General features: G+C 40.0%; 4 protein-coding genes and 2 long non-coding RNA genes across 6 annotated transcripts; 2 read left to right on the forward strand and 4 right to left on the reverse strand.

Annotated features, from left to right (window-relative positions):
- Positions 1 to 4,015: 4,015 nt before the first annotated feature.
- On the reverse strand, positions 4,016 to 5,854 carry LOC133741440 (mogroside IE synthase-like). The gene is made up of 2 exons (XM_062169333.1): positions 5,111 to 5,854; positions 4,016 to 4,888 (listed from the first exon to the last, which is right to left on the reverse strand). Exons 1-2 carry the CDS (start codon positions 5,771 to 5,773, stop codon positions 4,166 to 4,168), a joined length of 1,386 nt encoding a protein of 461 aa, XP_062025317.1. The 5' UTR covers positions 5,774 to 5,854; the 3' UTR covers positions 4,016 to 4,165.
- Positions 5,855 to 6,507: 653 nt separating this feature from the next.
- Positions 6,508 to 8,482, reverse strand: LOC133741439 (mogroside IE synthase-like). The gene is made up of 2 exons (XM_062169332.1): positions 7,745 to 8,482; positions 6,508 to 7,535 (listed from the first exon to the last, which is right to left on the reverse strand). The coding sequence occupies exons 1-2, from the start codon at positions 8,405 to 8,407 to the stop codon at positions 6,813 to 6,815; spliced, it is 1,386 nt and encodes a 461-aa protein (XP_062025316.1). The 5' UTR covers positions 8,408 to 8,482; the 3' UTR covers positions 6,508 to 6,812.
- Positions 8,483 to 8,615: 133 nt separating this feature from the next.
- On the forward strand, positions 8,616 to 12,646 carry LOC133741442 (uncharacterized). Its single transcript, XR_009861919.1, has 3 exons — positions 8,616 to 9,397; positions 11,745 to 11,792; positions 11,983 to 12,646. It is a non-coding gene; the product is annotated as an uncharacterized LOC133741442 (long non-coding RNA).
- On the reverse strand, positions 9,676 to 11,626 carry LOC133741438 (F-box protein SKIP22-like). Its single transcript, XM_062169331.1, has one exon. It carries the CDS (start codon positions 11,437 to 11,439, stop codon positions 9,904 to 9,906), a length of 1,536 nt encoding a protein of 511 aa, XP_062025315.1. The 5' UTR covers positions 11,440 to 11,626; the 3' UTR covers positions 9,676 to 9,903.
- A 36-nt stretch (positions 12,647 to 12,682) lies between the features above and the next one.
- Positions 12,683 to 16,401, forward strand: LOC133736810 (uncharacterized). Its single transcript, XR_009859751.1, has 2 exons — positions 12,683 to 15,826; positions 15,905 to 16,401. It is a non-coding gene; the product is annotated as an uncharacterized LOC133736810 (long non-coding RNA).
- On the reverse strand, positions 16,053 to 19,911 carry LOC133736808 (probable zinc metallopeptidase EGY3, chloroplastic). Its single transcript, XM_062164405.1, has 6 exons — positions 19,342 to 19,911; positions 18,941 to 19,138; positions 18,234 to 18,458; positions 17,693 to 17,931; positions 17,314 to 17,468; positions 16,053 to 16,736 (listed from the first exon to the last, which is right to left on the reverse strand). The coding sequence occupies exons 1-6, from the start codon at positions 19,861 to 19,863 to the stop codon at positions 16,381 to 16,383; spliced, it is 1,695 nt and encodes a 564-aa protein (XP_062020389.1). The 5' UTR covers positions 19,864 to 19,911; the 3' UTR covers positions 16,053 to 16,380.
- Between the last annotated feature and the right edge of the window lie 926 nt (positions 19,912 to 20,837).

Genomic DNA, 20,837 nt, shown 5'->3' on the forward strand with positions numbered 1-20,837 from the left:
CTCTGACCCTCACAAAGGTCGCTCCCAAACAGGTTATGTCTTTACCATGGGAAGCACTGCGATATCTTGGAGGTCTACGAAACAGACCCTTGTTGCTACTTCCTCGAATCATGCAGAGATTATTGCTCTACATGAAGCCGTTCGTGAATGTATATGGCTAAGGTCTGTGATTCGACATATTCAAGGAAGCTGTGGTTTGAAGTCTACCACAGATGAACCTACATGCATTTATGAGGATAATGCAGCTTGTATTGAACAAATGAAGTTAGGTTTCATCAAAGGCGACAACACCAAGCATATATCGCCTAAGTTCTTTTATAATCAGCAACAACAATCACTTCTAAAGATTGAAGTGAATCAAATCTGATCAGAGGATAATGTAGCGGACTTATTCACTAAGTCGTTACCTAAATCCACCTTCGAGAAACATCTGAAGAGCATCGGATTGAGAAAGTTATCTGAAATCCCACGATTGTAGCAATCAGGGGGAGATATCGACATCAGGGGGAGTCATGATGTCTACATGTTCGATCTCGAAGAGTGAAGGACGTGTTGTGCTCTTTTTGTCCTTCGACCAGGGTTATTTTTATCCCACAGGGTTTTTGTTACCTGGCAAGGTTTTTAACGAGGCAACGGATGAAGCGCCACCACTAAGTTTGAAGCGGCACAAGGGGGAGTGTTGAAGGAATATCGATTTAGTGTGCCTTATCAAACTAGGAATAGCAATAGGAGAGAAGGTTCTAGATTTCCCAATCCTACACGGATTGGTATTCCTTGTAACATTAGAACTAGCACTTTGTAATCCCTATATATAGGGCTCCTATTCTCAATAATAATACACATCTCTCTCTACAATTCTCTCTCAATTCTATTATCAGAGTGTGGCGCAATTGGTTGGTAAACTTATCACTCATTGTGTTTGGTCTTTGGTGTGTGGCAAATACTTAGGTGGGGGTTTCCCCACCACGTGGCCTTACGGCCACCCAATCAGAACTGTCGAAATTTTCCATCTCTGCCGAAAATGCCCCTGCTTCCTAAAGTGAAATACCCAAAACACCCCCCCTGCTGGGGGGTGATTGGCCCTCCCCACCACGTGTCCCTACGGGTGCCCCACGCAAGATCTTCTCTTGGTGTGTTACACTCTAAGCGGCTAAGCCTTAATAACAACAACTAAATAGTTACGCCATTCTTATGCAAAAATAGACCACGTTTTAATGACTTATTGGGCCTCTTAGGCTTCGATTAGGGTTTCTGAGAGCCTTTTTGGGCTGAGGGCCCAACAGAATTATAATCTTTGAGCTGAAAGGATCACAAAAAAAGAAATGACCCTATCATCAGCTTTACTCTTCTTCGGGGCATTTATCTTTTTTTGCTTTGCGCTTCAATAGTTCAACCGGCTGATGTTTGAGTTTACAACTCATCCCTCGATTGGCTTACCAATCAAACTCCACTACTAGAGGTAGAAGTTTTTTTCATTTATTTATTGACAATTATAGAAATAAATAATAAAGAACAGAAAATAGAAAATAGAAGGGAGATTTTCTATTGGGACCTCCCAATTTGCTCATTTGACCTCCACCTCTTTTGAATTATTGAATTACAAATATATCCTCTTGTAAAATGACAATTATAGACAATGAATTTTAATTAACTAGTATTTTCTTTACAAACCTCTCAACTTAGTTTTCACGATACAGTGGTTTAAACCCTAGACCTGTGATCTTACTCTCATCTATGATAACGTTCCCGTTCTGATCACAACGTCAAAGTCAGCGACGTGCATAAGAGCTATTGCAACTAGGTCTGATGTTCTTCCACCACCCATCAAGGTCTGATGTTGTTCTTTCTTCTTGCTTTCTAGTTTTCTGGGTTCTACTTTTCATTACGGATTGAATTTACCAATTGGGTTTTGATTTGTTTCATTAGAAACTGGACAGCTATCTTGAATGATAACTACAAGAGCAGCACAGTGCAAAGATTAGGGCTGACTTCAACAGAGCTATGGTACTTTGTTTGCGTTATTGCTGGTGTTTCTTTCTTTGTTTTTTTTTTTCTTCTTCTTCTACGTTTGTGTTTGACTCTAACATTATCAATCTTCTTAATGGCCTTCAGTGTGTATAATCACCACATAGAAGCATCGTTTCAATTAATAGGAGCATAGGAGTTAATGGGTTCACTTTTATATATAAATATTGTAGTCAAACTGTGTGTGCATGTTGCAAGTATGGTTCTAGCTAGGATCATGATTTATTTTTTCTTTAGTAAAAAAATATGGTCCAAGTTTTGAAAATGTTGCTGATGCATGCCTAAAGTTTTCTTCAGCTTTAACTATATTTCTATATATGATTCTCAAAAGCTTGAAAGACAAATATACATGCTTGATTGACATATTACATTTAATCAACATGCATCACTTGCTTGTGTTTATGTTCTTGTTTTTCAATTACAACATACAGGATCAACAACATGGTGATACCTTTATTCCAGATAGCAGGGTCAAAGTAGATGATGTATTAGATCATACCAATCAATTTACAACTGACAAGGTAAACTATTTTCTAAATTTCTTTAAATATCACGAAGGCACTACTATTTTGAATCATGATTAGATTTTTTGCTGGTAGATATTCCAAAGTAAAGCTGAGTTAATTGAATGGACTCGTTCAGAATGAATAAGAAACAATTTTGTGATTGTTATCCGAAGGTCTGATTCTGGAAAAATTGGCAATAAGAAGAAGAGACCTAAAATAAGGTTTTGTTGTGAGAGGAATGGTCAATATAAATCATATAAGTCTATGAAGTCTGATATAAATATACAAGAACCTGATGAAGATAGTCGAAAAGAAAAGCGTCTGAGGCTTACTGGTACAAAGTAATGTGGATGCCCATTCTCATTAAGAGGCATCAATATTGAAAATGGAGATGAATGGAAGTTAGAGGTGGTTTGTGGAGTGCATATATAACCATGCTGCTTCAGAATACCTTCATGGGCACTCATTTGCAGGTCGATTATCATAAGAAGAAAATTCATTGTTGGTGGATATGTCCATGAGTTTAATGAGGCCTAAAGAGATTTTGACCGCCATCATGAGAAGAAATCTGAAGAATGTGACAGCACTGAAGACAATATATAATGCCAGGCAACGACATATATAGGACAAAAATTAGGGCTGGGAGAACACAAATGCAACAACTAGTAAGTAACTTGTTTGAGCACGTACAAGTATATTGAGCATCATAGTAGTGATGGTGATAAAGGAACGGATTTATTTTGGTACTTGTATGCATCTTGGTACCACTACATCAAACATGTAATTTTAACTATTTTGTCTTTATTTTTTGTCGTAATTAGTTTCCTAATAGGTATTGATGTATCTTGTATATATACTCCGTTCTTGGAGAAGGTAAATAACATATCAGAAAATCCCAAATCTATTGTTCCTTTGTTCTTCTTGACTGTAGCATCACAACAAATTGCACGACTCTCCATTTTATATTTCACCACAAGAACTGATGCGGGAAGCGTGTACACGATAGTAAGAGACTTCGTCAAGCGTCGAAAGTCATATGAGATGAGCTAGAATCCACTAGCAATTACGGACACAGCCGTAAGAAACATAGAGAAACTTCTCTAATATTTGGTTTTTTTTTTTATTGATAACTTGAATAACCTAATACAACTAGAAAACATAAAGAACAATTTATTATAGACTAAAACTAGGAAACCTAATTAAACCTGATTAAATAAAAATCGGAAATAGAATCCTAGATATATACTAAAGAATATTACGCTTGGAATCCCAATCAAGATTTTGCTTGAGAATCCCGATATATCCAAAAGAGTAATTTATGATTACTTCCATCATTAAGAAGCCTATTTGAATACTAATTTCCAATATTCAAATTATTCTTCTTAATGTGAAGACGCTTCTTTCTTTTCGAGATTTTTTGTTGAAATTAGCTAAAATCTCGTCCTACATCAAGAACAATTCTTATTCTCTCAACACAATTCAAGGATCCAAAAGACTAATAACAGTACTACACAGGGAAGGCCCTAACTGAAGCCAAACTAATGGAATCATCAGTGAAAAGGCCTGCAATAGTACAATAGAGAGAGAGGTACCAAAGAAGCATGATTTCAGTGGACTTGACACTTGAGCACCTCTTAACGCTTAACCAACGTTGCAATGAACTCATCAATGTTTTTGTCGGAACTTCCGCCTTCAATCACTGCCTTTCTAGCCAAATCTTTCCATTTCATGGCATTCTTTTGTATTTCTTTTCCTCTCCCCCCTTCCATGATTTCACTCATACAATGCTCTAGTTCTTCTCGCCTTACAATGCCTTTCTCATCAGGTTGAGCTTTAACCCCTATCTTCCACACATCCCTAATGTACTTGGCATTGGTGCTTTGGTCACTCCATTGTGGCATTGCCACTAATGGAACTCCCAAACTTAGAGACTCCAAAGTTGAGTTCCAACCACAATGTGTAATGAAGCATCCGACAGCTTCATGAGCCAAAACCTCCAGTTGGGAGCACCATGAAACTACCAAACCCTTCTCAGCTGTCTCCTCGATGAACCCTTTGGGGACTTTAGCTGCTTCTGATTCTATAACCACCCACAAGAACTTGCTTTTGCTTCTCCTCAAACCCCATGCCAGTTCCTCCATTTGCTCAAGTCCCAGTTCTGCAGCGCTGCCGAATGAGACGTAAGCAACAGAGTTCTTTGGATGTTCGTTTAACCATTTCATGCAGGCATCATTGTTGGATTTAAATAGGTCAACGCCATAACCTTTGTCATCTTCAAGTCGGTTATCCAAATAGTTAGATGGTATAGTTGGTCCAATGGTCCTCAGTGGCCAAAACTTTGACATCCAATCCACCACCTACACAAAGCGAAAACAAGGAAGCAAAATAAATGACAACAGTTATTTTTTCTTTTTTAATATATATAATTATTATAGCAACTGGTTTTGAAACTTACACTCATATCAAAACCATGAAAAACAGATAAGATGATAAAGCACCAAGTAGAATTAGCACATGAGACAGATGTAAGAGACCATGGTTGTATAAAACGATTGTATAGCAATCTCAAATGTACCTACCTGTTCTTCCAACTCATAAAATGTGTTGCAGAGGACCCAATCGGCTTTGTCAACAGTGGAGAACTGTCCAATAACAACTTCAAAGAAAGCGGGGTAAGACTCGAAATCATATACAAAAGATTGCAGGTCTAAAGGCTCAAGTGGTGGCATCCCGGGAAGTGAAATTTCAGAGTCAGTAAGAGGAAGTTTCAGTAGCCCCTTGTTGACATGATTGTAAATGTTATCAACAGCACAAGATTGAGTAAAGAAAACAGCCCCGAGTATTTCAAACTTCTTAGCAATGTCCAAAGGCCAAGGCATGAATGCATCATAAACAAGACAGTCAACTGGGCACCCTGAGCCGGATAGCTTCTCAAGGAGCTCAGCCAAAGTCTGCGACCCTACTTTCCGAAAGCTCTCCAAATACGCTTGAATACTTACTCCCTGCGTTTTCCAGCCTTCGTCATAACCATCGGAGATGGTCTCCAGTGAGATTGTCTCAAGGGCAGTGTAACTTGATCCTCTGTACATTGTAGAGTAGAAAAAACGCGTAGTGACCAGTGTGACTTTGACTCCTTTGTGATCTAAAAGCTTAGAAAATTGGAGCAAAGGGTTGATATGGCCTTGACTAGGATAGGGAAAGACCAAACAGTGAGCTTTGTAGACTCTCTGTTCTTTCTCCATTTCTCTGTTTTGGTTTTGTATCCGTATTTGGAAAGAACTTCAGCTGTAGATTAATATATACTGCAGAAGAATGAAGATGAAGTGCACAATCAGTCCACGAAACTAGTGGTCATATAAACCTTGTCCGCCAAGTCATCTCCACATGTGCTGATGTGAAGTTGAGCACCAAGTCACATCTATACGCCTCCTTGTTGTACAATTTCCCAAAAAACAATGATTTTAAAATGCAGCAAAAGGACATCTACTGTTGGACTCTGAGGTTTTATATAGTGCATCAATATGTATCAATCCACACATGAAAAATTGAAAACAATGGCAATGATTTTTAATAGGGGGCAATTATAATTAGTCAAGTCTGTTGGTTCTTTTTTATTTAGGGAAGGTGGAATGGTAATTGATTGACAACTAGACCTGGAACCCCTGATATGATAACAAAAGGAGAACTGAAGTAGAATCCAAGAGCATTTGGAGTTCACAACTCGCAAAAGATTTCAGACACTAAATTTATTCTAATAATTAACGTAAAAAACCAATAAACTTGTTTTGGGTAGTATATTAACCATTGTGTTCTTCTGAGGCATTTCCTCGAACAGGTTATCTGGAAAATCCAAACAGCCATATCCTGCATAGAAAGTGACAATTGGGGTCTCACTTCTCCTCTTGTTAAAATCTGAAACAGAATCAAGTAAACTACTTTGCACTGAGAAAACAGAAAAGAAATCAATCTTCAAAAGCACACAGAAAATAGAAGGTTAAATTATGGAAGGGAAAAGCCAAAACCACTATTGATCTCTTAATTGGAGTAGTAGCATCACAACAAATTGCACAACTCTCCAATTTATTTTTCATCACAAGAACAATTCTTGTAATCTCAACACAATTCAAGGATACAAAAAACTTATAACAAAACTACATAGGAAAGGCCCTTATTGAAGCCAAACTAATGGAATCATCAGTGAAAAGGTCTGCAATAGTACAATAGAGAGAGAGGTAGCAAAGAAATTGCATGGTTTCAGTGGACTTGACACTTGAGCACCTCTTAACGCTTAACCAACGTTGCAATGAACTCATCAATGTTTTTGTCGGAACTTCCACCTTGAATCACTGCCTTTCTAGCCAAATCTTTCCATTTCATGGCATTCTTTTGTATTTCTTTTCCTCTCTCCCCCTCCATGATTTCACTTATACAATGCTCTACTTCTTCTCGCCTTACGATGCCTTTCTCATCAGGTTGAGCTTTAACCCCTATTTTCCACACATCCCTAATGTACTTGGCATTGGTGCTTTGATCGGTCCATTGTGGCATTGCCACTAAAGGGACCCCCAAACTTAAAGCCTCTAAAGTCGAGTTCCAACCACAATGTGTAATGAAGCATCCAACAGCCTCATGAGCCAAAACCTCCAGTTGGGAGCACCATGAAACCACCAAACCCTTCTCAGCTGTCTCCTCAATAAACCCTTTGGGGACTTTAGCTGCTTCTGATTCTCTAATCACCCACAAGAACTTGGTTTTGCTCCTCCTCAAACCCCATGCCAGTTCCTCCATTTGCTCAAGTCCAAGTTGTGCAGCGCTGCCGAATGAAATGTAAGAAACAGAGTTCTTTGGATGTTCGTTTAACCATTTCATGCAGGCATCATTGTTGGATTTAAATAGGTCAACACCATAAGATTTGTCGTCTTCAAGTCGGTTATCCAAGTACTTGGATGGTATAGTTGGTCCAATGGTCCTCAGTGTCCAAAACTTTGCCATCCAATCTACCACCTACACAGAGCAAAGCCAAGGAAGCAAAATAAATGACAACAGTTAGTTTTCTTTTTTGGTTATTATAGCAACTGGTTTTGAAACTTGGACTCATATCAAAACCATGAAAGACAGATTAAGATGATAAAGCACCCTGAAGAATTAGTACATGATCGATAAGAAACCATGGTAGTGCAGAACAATTGTATAGCAGTCTTGGATGTACTTACTTGTTCTTCCAACTCATAAAATGTGTTGCAGAGGACCCAATCGGCTTTGTCAACAGTGGAGAACTGACCGATAACAACTTCAAAGAAAGCTGGGTAAGACCCGAAATCATATACAAAAGATGGCAGGTCCAAAGGCTCAAGTGGTGGCATCCCAGGAAGTGAAATTTCAGAGTCAGTAAGAGGAAGTTTCAGCAGCCCTTTGTTGACATGGTTGTAAATGTTGTCAACAGCACAAGACTGAGTAAAGAAAACAGCCCCGACTATTCCAAACTTCTTAGCAATGTCCAAAGGCCAAGGCATGAACGCATCATAAACAAGGCAGTCAACTGGGCACCCTGAGCCGGATAGCTTCTCAATGAGCTCAGCCAAAGTCTGTGACCCGACTTTCCGAAAGCTCTCCAAATATGCTTGAATACTTATTCCCTGCGTTTTCCAGCCTTCGTCATAACCATCGGAGATGGTCTCCAGTGAGATAGTCTCAAGGGCAGTGCAACTTGATCCTCTGTACATTGTCTTGTAGATAAAACGAGTAGTGACCAGTGTGACTTTGACTCCTTTGTGATCTAAAAGCTTAGAAAATTGGAGCAAAGGGTTAATATGGCCTTGACTAGGATAGGGAAAGACCAAACAGTGAGCTTTGTAGACTCTCTGTTCTTTCTCCATTTCTCTGGTTTGGTTTTGTATCTGTATTTGGAATGAACTTCAGCTGCAGATTAATATATACTGCTGAAGAATGAAGATGGAGTGCACAATCAGTCCACGAAACTAGTGGTCATATAAACCTTGTCCGCCAAGAAACTAGTGGTCATATAAACCTTGGCCGCCAAGTCATCTCCACATGTGCTGATGTGAAGTTGAGCACCAAGTCACATCTATACGTCCCTTTGTTGCACAATTTCCCAAAAACAATGATTTTAAAATGCAGCAAAAGGACAACTACCTTTGGACGCTGAGGTTTTGTATGGTGCATCAATATAGGATCGTTCTACGAAGTTGGTAAGAGTAAATAAATGTATATTGACTTTTTGTTTTTGGCTAAATAAAAATGTATATGATGGACATCGATGGCCCAGTAAAGAAAATAGAGTAATTAGACACACTATGTGGAATGCAGAGGACAAAAAAGGACAATTGAAGTTCCTTTATGATTGTGGCACCTAAAATTGGGTACAGAGCCAATAATATCATTGTGTAACAAATTTCATAGCTCATTTGGGAAACCTCAAAATAGCCAAGTGCAATTTGGCTCTTGCATCTGTGCTCTCAAAATAGCCAAGTGCAATTTGGCTTTTGCATCTGTGCTGCATGATTGCACCATACCTTGAATGGAAATCCTAAATGTTTAGCTTCTAGATGATCTCCCTGTGCAGAATAGCTTGGACAACCTGAGGCATGTCCTTGGGAGCCATTTACATTGTTTTTTATGTTACCCAGAATACTCTAGAGAAAAAGAGTGCATCAACCCACACATGAATATCAGAGATAGTTCTGAATTTCTTGTACTGTCTTTCCCTCTTCTTGTCAAACTTAAGAGTTCTTTTGGGGGTTCTGGGGGTTCAAGAATGTAAACAGGGGATTCAATGGTTTTGAAAGAAATAGCAGGGGTTGCGAGGAAGCAAGAATTGGACTTGGTTAAGTCGGATGATGTATAAGGTATTTGGTAAAATTTCTCTCTAGCATATAATTTCCTTTTACAATCCACATGCAAATGATTGATATCTGTATTGATCTATATCATCATCTAACAATTGACAAGAATAGGTTCTTATTTGAAAATGTGGTTTAAAGTAACCATGTATATCATAAACTGAAGTATTCATCTGAATTGAACTAAAACCATATAATGCCAGCAGCCGGCTCCAACAGAACAGCTATCAGTGAGAAATTTAAGCAAGATAACTTCTATAATACATGAAGTGGTACTAGCAATGTAATTACAAAACTCAGAAATCATATTATATCCAAAAACCAAAAGCCCATCAACACATGAACAATATCCATATAAACAAAAACAACAGAACTAAAACTGATTATTCTTCAGTCTTTTAACTGTACTAGGAGATCCAAGTAAACTTACTATATATATTTCTATAAACAAAACATGAACGGATGAACCTGCAGCTTCAGTTGCAGCACTCAGCAGTGGAGAAGGTCCTGGACTATTCACTAAATCCTCCTCCCAGATTGCAATTGGGAGAGAAATTCTGCCTCCTCCCATGCCGAAAGATTTCAGGCTGACCACCACCAAGAGGGTATGGTAACCGTGGTCGTCCAAAAGGATCAGGGACACCAAAACCTGAAGGATCCCTAATAATTCCAGGAAAACCAGGTACAAATGGGACTATTGGGTCCCTTCTCATAGGGATGATGTGATGAGGCCTAACATGTTCTCTCCAATCTCTCCACATGACCAGTGCCTTCTTCTCTCGCTCCCTATCCTCCCACTTCCCAGCATATCGAAACTTCCAGTTACCTATTCCTCCTGCGCCCTCCCTGAACTCCTCCTGAAATTTCTGCTTCCAGAGCTCATCATTATTGGCTAGATTTTGTAGCTCCTTACAAGCACATCCCACTTTCGCAATGTCAACACCAGACAGCCTCTCCAAAATATTCATCTTGAGATCCAAAGGAAGGCACATGAAGCTGGGCGGCTCAGGCAAACCAGCCCTTGCACAAAGATCAATCAGCAATGGGTATGTAATCCCATCCTTGACAATCCTCCAAAACTCAAAGATTTCAATTTCCGGGACAAACACTTCACTATCACTCACATTCCTGCTTTCCCAGACAAAATCCAGCATTGGAGCAAACCTCTTCACATCCAAAGACACCCTATAATGCCCAGAACCGCCGCCACCAGCCAACGACCCATAGACATTGACGAAATGCCCCAAAGTCTGAATCTTCAGCACTACAGCTTCAACCCCACCACCGCCATTGCCCCGATTCTGCAGAACCTCAGGCAATGTATACAAGAGGGACAGCGTGTAAGCCACTGCCGGCCATTCTTTCGGAAGATGAAACCGATCGGTCTGCACACCCGAAACAGAATCAAACCTGACGAATCGAGACTCTGCGAGCACCGCATGTAATGCAATCACCAGAAGCTTGTGATCGCTGCGATCTTCGGCTAGCTCCTCCCTCATCACCCTCCTCAAGAAAAACGGAACAGAGTACTTCTTCCTCACCACTCCAGTCGACTCATCTTCATCATCAATTTCCATACCAGAAGACCCTTCGCCAATTAGGGTTTGAGAATTCGAACCCACAGACCTCGGCTCTTCGGAGATCGAAGTTCCCACACCTGAACACCCTTCGCCAATTAGGATTTCCGAACCCGACCTCGGATCTTCGGCCATTGCCTCACTCGTGGAAGCCCCTTGGCCAATTAGGGTTAGGGTTTGTGGAATTGGGGAAGCTGGAGTGTGAGGAATTGGGGATTGAAGGGTTTGGGAGGAGGGGTCGAGGGTGTAGAAGATGAGGTCACCGGAGGTGATACCGAGGGAGGCGAGGGAGTCGTCGGGAGAGGAGGAGAGGAGCTCGTCGCGGCGGTTGAGGGAGAGGCGGAGAGAAGAGGGAGAGGCGGCGGAGATGGATTCGGAGAGGGATTGTTTGAGGTGGTGGAGAGAACAGAGATTGGGGACCTCGATTCGGAGAGTCTCTTTAGACTCGATGGATCGCAGTCTCAGCTTCATTGGACTCTATCTATGGCTCTATCAACTCAACCCTCTCTCTGGTTCAGGTTCTGGTTCTGGTTCTGGTTTTGGTTTAGGAAGAAGAAGATAGGATTTCTCTCCTATTTATCTGGAAATGGATAGGAAATTACCCAAATAACCTTGGATAGGAGCACTTGAATAGACTTTAACCCATGAATAGACATTCTATTTAGTCTAGAATTAGGAAATAACAAACTTCAAGGATTACATAAAATTTATGCTTGCTTGCGACGTTGCTTCTCGACGCGTTTTTCAAGGTGCTCCTGAAACTCTTCTTTCTGCAGGTCGTTCTACATCAGTTAGATCAGAGCACACTAGTAAGTGGTGAAGTGGTTAGTAACTTAAAACGATTCTTGTTTTTCTTTGAAAAGCTGTTGTATATAAATTCTGGTAAACTCAAACTTATTGTGTATACTAATGAGTTATGGAAGAATTATATACTGAACTGATTGTAGACTTTATGATTTAATCTTTGGTTGACCTCTAATTTAACGACTCTCATTGCATTTCATATCAATGTAGTTCAACGTGATATACGCGGATATAGACGGCTTATTCTTGTTAAAGGGATTACTTCTTGGTGTTCGGCTGTCAATAAACACGACATGAGGATAAATAGGAGTGCCTCTATTTTCACTCTCATTGCGTGTCAGTGAACACCTCTCTTTGAACAAGAGTTTAAACTCGTAGATTTTTCTCTATTATTGCATTAATGATTATATAGCACCAGAAATGGAGAATCTTTGTTAATAACCAAGAGAACAGTACGATGAAAGAATATAAGGCATTCCTACTGTCACAATGGTTTGGAATGGAAGGTGCATACTTGAGTTGTCAAAACTGGTAATGTATTTCTGTATTCAAGCACACTTACAACTGAATTACAATCATGCTCTTATAGAGCTCATACCATGATTACACTCTGTGTATTACAGCTAGAAAGCATACATATACACCTCTGTCAATATTAGTATATTCCAGCTGCAGCATTGCTGGAAAGCATAGTGAGCTGCAGCATTGCTGGAAAGCATAGTGAGCTGCAGCATTGCTGGAAAGCATAGTGTGCTACAGCTCATGTAACACTCTCCCTCAAGTTGGGGAATAGATGTCTCGCATACCCAACTTGTCTAGTGAGTTGTGGAACACTTTTCCAGAAACTGCTTTGGTCAGGATATCTGCAAGTTGATCTTCAGTACGCGACGATAGAACAAAACATGTTGAAGTGGATCGACATTTCATCAAAGAGAAGTTGGAGTCAGAAACCATTAACATGCCACATGTGCGTACTGAAGATCAACTTGCAGATATTCTGACCAAAGCAGTTTTTGGAAAAGTGTTCCACAGCTCACTAGACAAGTTGGGTATGCGAGACATCTATTCCCCAACTTGAGGGGGAGTGTTACATGAGCTGTAGCACACTATGCTTTCCAGCAATGCTGCAGCTCACTATGCTTTCCAGCAATGTTGCAGCTGGAATATACTAATATTGACAGAGGTGTATATGTAAGCTTTCTAGCTGTAATACACAGAGTGTAATCATGGTATGAGCTCTATAAGAGCATGATTGTAATTCAGTTGTAAGTGTGCTTGAATACAGAAATACATTACCAGTTTTGACATGGTATCAGAGCAGTTTGCTCTTGAGACCGATACCCATATCTAGAAATCTAAATTACCCATACCCATATTCCGCTGCCAGAATTACCAAGAGAAGAACTCTGTTCTTCATCTAAACCAAGCACCAGAAACTCTTAGCCATACCAATACCTTCAACAGAAGAACCTTGTTTCTTCATCTTAACCAAGTACCCAGAAAATACCAGCACCAGAAAATCTAAACCAATACGAAAGAACTTTTGTTCTTCCCCATATCCATATTCCTAGAAAATACCAAGAACAAATTTTGTTCTTCAGTACTCAGTACCCATATCAATACCAAATTCTATCCCATACCAAACTCAGAAAAAAAAAAATCAAACTACCTTGATTCCTTTCAGACCACTAGGTACGTGAACATCACCAACCTCAAGGGTGGTAAAGCTGGGTTCGGTACTGAAGATAACAATACTCCTTTCTACCATAAGTCTCTGAAGTTATCAGACCACCTCATATAATATCACACCCAAACTAGCGGTGCAGTCCCACATCCAAGCCGGCCGTACTGCACCACCTCCATTCCCACCAACGAAACCCGAGCTGCAGCATCTCCGATCGAACCGCGCCTTTCACTCCACCGCAGCAGCAGCTCCATTCTCCGATCTGCACTTCCACTTCAGTTTCAGCTGACAGAAGAAAGAAGAAAAGAAAGGAGAGAGAGACAGGGGCTGGTCTCGGAAAAGGGAGGAGAAGAAGAGAGAGAGAGAGAAAAAAAAAAAAAAAACCAACTTTCTTAAAAGCAGAAGAAGAAAAGAAGAAAGGGACAGGCACGTCCTTTCTTTAAACTCAACTTTAAAAGGCCCACACATGAGACTCCTTTAAAAAAAAAAAGGGAGGAGGCGTGCAAGCTTGCCAGCTTTGTCTGGAGAAAAGGAAAAAAAAAAAAAAGGCAGGCTTTCTCGAAAAAGTGGAGAGAAAAAAAAAAAGAAAAAAAAAGAGAATCTCGCAGAGGAGATCCGACAAAGGAGAATCTCGCAGAGGAGAATCTCACAGAGGAGCACCTCTCTTGTCTTCCTCTTCGCCTTAAAAGAAAAAGTAAAAGGTAAATTAGATTAGAAATTTTATCCTTGTAACGTCGAGCTTACTCGCTCAACCACATAGGTCCACCCAATTAATGTGGTGTCTAGGCTGATTGGATACGAGAAGTGCTAGCAAAGGGTCTCGTCCCCTGCTAAACAAGTAAACTGAGCTCCGCCAAAATCGTTCCTCTACTACCTGGCTACATTAAAATGAGTTACCGAAAGGTTGCACGATAGGCAACACCCAAGGATCCGATTTCTCTTCTCTTTACTTAGTAAGTTACTGTCTTCTTCGACCCAAATTTCATACCCCTCCTCATCTTCTTCAGATGGCGCTTTCTTCTTGCCGGTGAGGTAGCCAAGTTTACCTCGGCCGGTGATGTTCAACTTCGCATGTTTAGACCAGGAAATAAAATTGGTGCTGTCCAATTTTTCTGGAGCAATAGGACCATGATCATTGGACGATGATCGCCCTTTATGTTGAGAAGAGTTGGTTGCCGATGTGTGGGTTGAATCAGCAGATACTTCCTCGATGACCATGGTTCAATACTTACTAAGTAAAGAGAAGAGAAATCGGATCCTTGGGTGTTGCCTATCGCGCAACCTTTCGGTAACTCCTTTTAATGTAGCCAGGTAGTAGAGGAACGATTTTGGCGGAGCTCAGCTCACTTGTTTAGTAGGGGATGAGACCCTTTGCTAGCACTTCTCGTATCCAATCAGCCTAGACACCACATTAATTGGGTGGACCTATGTGGTTGAGCGAGTAAGCTCGACGTTACAAGGATAAAATTTCTAATCTAATTTACTTTTTACTTTTTCTTTTAAGGTGAAGAGGAAGACAAGAGAGGTGCTCCTCTGCGAGATTCTCCTCTGCTGGATTCTCCTCTGCGAGATTCTCCTTTGTCGGATCTCCTCTGCGAGATGCTCCTCTGCGAGATTCTCTTTTTTTTTTCTTTTTTTTTTTCTCTCCACTTTTTCGAGAAAGCCTGCCTTTTTTTTTTTTTCCTTTTCTCCAGACAAAGCTGGCAAGCTTGCACGCCTCCTCCCTTTTTTTTTTTTTAAAGGAGTCTCATGTGTGGCCTTTTAAAGTTGAGTTTAAAGAAAGGACGTGCCTGTCCCTTTCTTCTTTTCTTCTTCTGCTTTTGAGAAAGTTGGTTTTTTTTTTTTTTTTTTTCTCTCTCTTCTTCTCCTCCTCCTCCCTTTTCCGAGACCAGCCCTTGTCTCTCTCTCCTTTCTTTTCTTCTTTCTTCTGTCAGCTGAAACTGAAGTGGAAGTGCAGATTGGAGAATGGAGCTGCTGCTGCGGTGGAGTGGAAGGCGCGGTTCGATCGGAGATGCTGCAGCTCGGGTTTCGTTGGTGGGAATGGAGGTGGTGCAGTACGGCCGACTTGGATGTGGGACTGCACCGCTAGTTTGGGTGTGATATTGTATGAGGTGGTCGGATAACTTCAGAGACTTATGGTAGAAAGGAGTATTGTTATCTTCAGTACCGAACCCAGCTTTACCACCCTTGAGGTTGGTGATGTTCACGTACCTAGTGGTCTGAAAGGAATCAAGGTAGTTTGATTTTTTCTTTTCTGAGTTTGGTATGGGATAGAATTTGGTATTGATATGGGTACTGAGTACTGAAGAACAAAATTTGTTCTTGGTATTTTCTAGGAATATGGATATGGGGAAGAACAAAAGTTCTTTGGTATTGGTTTAGATTTTCTGGTGCTGGTATTTTCTGGGTACTTGGTTAAGATGAAGAAACAAGGTTCTTCTGTTGAAGGTATTGGTATGGCTAAGAGTTTCTGGTGCTTGGTTCAGATGAAGAACAGAGTTCTTCTCTTGGTAATTCTGGCAGCGGAATATGGGTATGGGTAATTTAGATTTCTAGATATGGGTATCGGTCTCAAGAGCAAACTGCTCTGATACCATGTCAAAACTGGTAATGTATTTCTGTATTCAAGCACACTTACAACTGAATTACAATCATGCTCTTATAGAGCTCATACCATGATTACACTCTGTGTATTACAGCTAGAAAGCTTACATATACACCTCTGTCAATATTAGTATATTCCGCCAGCTGCAACATTGCTGGAAAGCATAGTGAGCTGCAGCATTGCTGGAAAGCATAGTGTGCTACAGCTCATGTAACATGAGTCTCCCAAACTTGCATACCAACCTGGAACTATACGTGTACTATATATCAGCCTCTGAGCTTCTTGATTCTTCCCTAGTTCCCTATTTTACACTTGCTATTTACAGATCTCCCCTGAAGAATGGTCCATTGAAAAATGAGCTGGAGAATGTTCCTCCGCCATTGGGGAAAAGAGTGAGGAAACAGATGAGGCCAAGGACACAGCCCCAAGCAAATCTGTCATCTCCTAAGGGAGTGATCTCATCTTTTGCAGGTACTTCTTCTCCACCTCGGAAGAAGGTTGCAAATAACCCCCATGCCAAGCAAAGGACACTTCCACTCAGGCCACCGATACCAAGTAAAAGTGAGGTGGCAAAGGATAGCAGAGTAGCCGTGCTTCTCCCAAACATAGCCTGTGCAATCCGCCCTCCTTCGAGTCTTCCACAAGGCAACAAGTTCAGAGAAGTCACCACCATTCCTGCAGATAAAATTGTAGTCAATACCTTGTATCGATACTAGTTCTATACTTCTATGTATTTGAGGACTGCCTAAGATAATTGCAAACCATATATTCACAAAGACAACACTGGCTTGGCATGAAGTAATTGCTTCCCCCAAGACCCAGATTTTCAACCAACTCACAATTGTTTTACAAAAATATTTGGAGAACAAATATGGTCAATAATAGAAAGAAAACAAGTAATTTTATTACCCAACAGCCCCAATTTTTTAGCCAACTCGTACTGGTTTCCTGTTTTTCCTTTCAACTTCTTCATCATATTGGTGTTAATTCGCACTCAGACCTGGAAAGAGTCTAAAGTCATTTGCATTTGTCCTGATCACATGGAGTTACAGAACTTAAGCTAAAATGCTTTGAAAGTGTCAAAGTTGGCGATCATAAGGACCGATTACAGATAGTATAAACACAAGCTGAGCCCTTGTAGAATTGAGTTTCTGGACAAAAACAGTCAATTTTACCCAAATTGCTGACCACTACCATAGTAATATTTGACATAACTCTTAATTATATGGCTTAAGAAGGCCAAGGAACTCACCTAGAAGTCCAGCAAAAGCAAGGGGATCAACAGGAACTCCAACACCTTCCACTGCATTGGGTAGCACATTCCCAAGATCATCGGCATAAGGACCAATAACGAATTGGATAAACGAAAGCAGTGGATTGTTGTAGAAAAACTGGGGCCTTATATACCTGCCAAGAAATAAAAGAATAATTGTTAGAACCAAATAATGAAGGGCTGGATGCCACAGTATCGTGAAGATTATAAAGCACTATTAAGAAATACATGAAACTATACTTTGGTAAGCACTGCCACCATCGCTTTACTTGTACGGTTGTACCCAAACAAATACAAGCAAAACTTATTTTTGACAATAAATTAACATTTTGTTCCGAGGAAGGTTAGAAGAAATTACAATGCATTGTCACCCCCATTAAAGCTGCCATCGACCACAAACGCAGCAACTGCAAGCACCAGAGATGTAATATATGCACTAGCTGTGCGAGCCACTGGAATATCAAAGAGAGCTTTCTTATTTGGAAGCAGTGATTCATAGTTATTCATCACTCCTATACACCCTGTCCAATTGGATGGCACAAGAAAAGATGGGCTGAGTTTTACACCATACCGAGCTGCTGTTACTCTAGTGGCTATCTGCATAACACAAGTTTTGTCAGAATGAAAACCAAATAAATATTTAACAATGCATATAGACAATTGTAGTACATTATCTGTCAACCAATTGAACAAAAGGATGGGAAGTTTCCTAATAGTTATATGCTATCCACATTCCTTAAACCTAAACATGTAGCCTCTTCTGATAATGGATTTGCATTTCCATATCAGAAAAAGGTGTACTATCAAATAATCATGAAAAAGATCAATTAAGATTGCCTGTCGAATGATATGAAGTACTGATATTAATCATGGACTAGTACCAATGTACAATAGCATACCTCAGAAACTCCCAAAATGGATATGAAGCCACTGAAGAGAGGCACAACATCAGCTAGGTAGTCATCAAAGGTAGCACCAGGTTTAAGGAAGAAGCCACTCATCAGAGCTATTGTCCCAAAAGTAGCAACACACAATGCTACTGCACTAACATAACCCCAAGGAGTGCTCAGATTGGTAGACTCAAATTGGAGATCTATTTCTGCTTTAGGTTGCACCATACAGACCTTAAAGAAAATCATTGTGAAAAATTGGAAAAACCATAAGTATATATATTATCACGAAAGGAATTGATGACTATTGACTACAGAGGGTAATGATCAAAAAAGTTGCAGAAGTTTTACACTTCCCAAATCAAGACCATAGAACATTTCATGTTACATCAAACTGAACACTTCATTTGCACAATTTACTTGCATGCTTAAATCAGTTCAGGACACAGCTAAAATTTATAGCAATAGAGCCACAGAGCTAGTTAATATTCTTTTACTAAAACAAGGCAATGCTTGCGATGAATCTTGCACTCGTACAATTTAGCTTTTGTATGCTAAATAGAATCAACACCTCAAGGATGCATATTGTAAATGACAAATCTAAAAGGTTAACAATTATGACAAAATCATACGTATGGGATCAGATCCTATATGTTCAAAATATATTCCAGGAATATAATTTAGAAAGAAGCCTATCTGGGCTCATATTCAAGTACCTGTTTTGTGATGTCATTTGTTTTTTCCTCCATGAACCATAAAACAACCTCCCTTCCTGCCGCTTCAGACAGTTTTTTCTCTAATTTGGGCATCACCTCTTCAATTGGTCTCCTCAAATTTCCAATAAATATGCCTCCATCTCCAAATCTCCGAACATCAGTTGGAAAAAACGAATCAAATCCAAAACAACTCTTCAACTGCCATATCAAATAATAAGGAACAAAAGGTTGGTACTTAACTTGATAAGATACTAAACAAAAACAAGTCAGCCACATTGTTCAGGTCATCTTTTGAGATGAACCGTCATGTTAACATCCAAAGTTGTTTGTTCTTGACTTATACTATAGCAAAAATAATGAATTACAAACATGAATAAAGGATTTGCAATGAAAAAAGTTACCTTGTTAAGGTCAATAGCCTTGAAGGTCTCTTCAGCTTTCTCCAACCTCTCCTTCTCTCTAGTCAAACTATCTCTTATAACTCTATTAAGGAGCCCTACAATTGGGTTATCACTACTTTCCCTATCAAGATCCTTGAGCTTCCTATCTGCCCTCTTCTTCTCCAACTTTATTGCAGCTTCAATAGAGGGGTTCCCCATGAAACTCTTGAACTCCTCATCTGTCTTCCAATCCATTTCTTGCTGCTTCTCTTTCTCCTCATCCTCTTCACCCTTTTCACCTTCTTCTTCTGCACTCTTTTGGGTATCACTGTCATCACTTGGCTTATCAGAAACTACAACAGCTGAAGAAGAAGATTGGTCATCTTTCATGGAAAATGTAATGGGGTGTTTTCTTGAAATGGGTTTGGGAGATGAAGCAAAAGACAAGTAATGGGTCCTTTTAGCAAATGGGGTTTTGGTGTTCTTGTTCTTGGGAGACCATGAAGGTATGCTGGAAGGTGAAGTGATGGAAACAGAAGCCATTGGAAAGATTGAGCAGTAGACTGAGAGATGAGACCAGACATGGTTTGGTGACTGGAGATAAAAAGAGTTGGATGCAGAGAGATAGGAGAGAGATAGGAGAGCTAGGGGAGTCTAGAAAGTTGGAGAAGCGTGACAGGTGGAGCGGGTTTTGAAGGAGGTGACAAAAATATGAGACCCCAGCTGAGCGCCAAGCCTGTGGTTTTCCATTTGAGGAAATACGGCATTGTTTTTCTCTGTCTCAAAAAAATTTGTTTAAAAAACCAGCTATTTAAGAAGTCTAACGATTTATTTTTCGTAGTCAAACAATTTATTTCTCCCAAGAGCTCTTCGGATTAGTTCAAGTAAGTAATGAGAAGTTTGCTATCAAAAAGTAAGTGATGAGAAGTTAAAAATTGGGTTAAGATTACATTAGGTATTTAGATAGGATTCAGATCCCTTTCAATGTAAAAAACAAAAAAAGAAAATTATTTCGTCATAATCAAATGCTTTTCAAAGGATATACTTTTTTTTTTTTTTATCGGGTTAGTTGTTAGTAACTCACACACCCATGCAGTGGTATCCCAGCGCCAGGACACCTGCACCGACATTGCGGCGAAAGCCTGGCAAAGCCAGACTAATCCACTGCACCGCAGACGCACGAACCCAAATGGTCCCTCAAATCTGCTGGCCACGGGATGGAGCTGGGATTCGAACGCTAGACCTGTGAGTTCCAGACTAGGTCATTCGACCAACACACCACACCACGTGGTTTTCAAAGGATATACTTGATGAAACATTTAATTTATAAGTTATTGCATCACAGCCATCACTCTTTATTTTTTGTTCTTTTCTTTTTTTGCCACCAAAATGATTGCAATCACTCTTTTAAGTTCTTTAAATTATAGTGTCATCCTATTGTTGACGCTTAAAATTAGTATCAATAAGGTGACTTTGTTAAGATTAAGACCGGAAACCGATCAGTAGTTCTCTAAATC

The sequence above is a fragment of the Rosa rugosa genome, chromosome 3 (assembly GCF_958449725.1).
Source record: "Rosa rugosa chromosome 3, drRosRugo1.1, whole genome shotgun sequence".
Classification (NCBI taxonomy): domain Eukaryota; kingdom Viridiplantae; phylum Streptophyta; class Magnoliopsida; order Rosales; family Rosaceae; genus Rosa; species Rosa rugosa.

Coding starts and splice junctions, on each gene's coding strand:
- LOC133741439 (XM_062169332.1), bottom strand. CDS start 8,407: ATGGAGAAAGAACAGAGAGTCTACAAAGCTCACTGTTTGGTCTTTCCC. Junction 7,536..7,744: donor TTTATGAGTTGGAAGAACAA/GTAAGTACATCC, acceptor TGCTCTGTGTAG/GTGGTAGATTGGATGGCAAA.
- LOC133741438 (XM_062169331.1), bottom strand. CDS start 11,439: ATGAAGCTGAGACTGCGATCCATCGAGTCTAAAGAGACTCTCCGAATC.
- LOC133741440 (XM_062169333.1), bottom strand. CDS start 5,773: ATGGAGAAAGAACAGAGAGTCTACAAAGCTCACTGTTTGGTCTTTCCC. Junction 4,889..5,110: donor TTTATGAGTTGGAAGAACAG/GTAGGTACATTT, acceptor CGCTTTGTGTAG/GTGGTGGATTGGATGTCAAA.
- LOC133736808 (XM_062164405.1), bottom strand. CDS start 19,863: ATGGCTTCTGTTTCCATCACTTCACCTTCCAGCATACCTTCATGGTCT. Junction 17,932..18,233: donor CCATTTTGGGAGTTTCTGAG/GTATGCTATTGT, acceptor TGTGTTATGCAG/ATAGCCACTAGAGTAACAGC. Junction 16,737..17,313: donor TGCTTTTGCTGGACTTCTAG/GTGAGTTCCTTG, acceptor TTTTATCTGCAG/GAATGGTGGTGACTTCTCTG.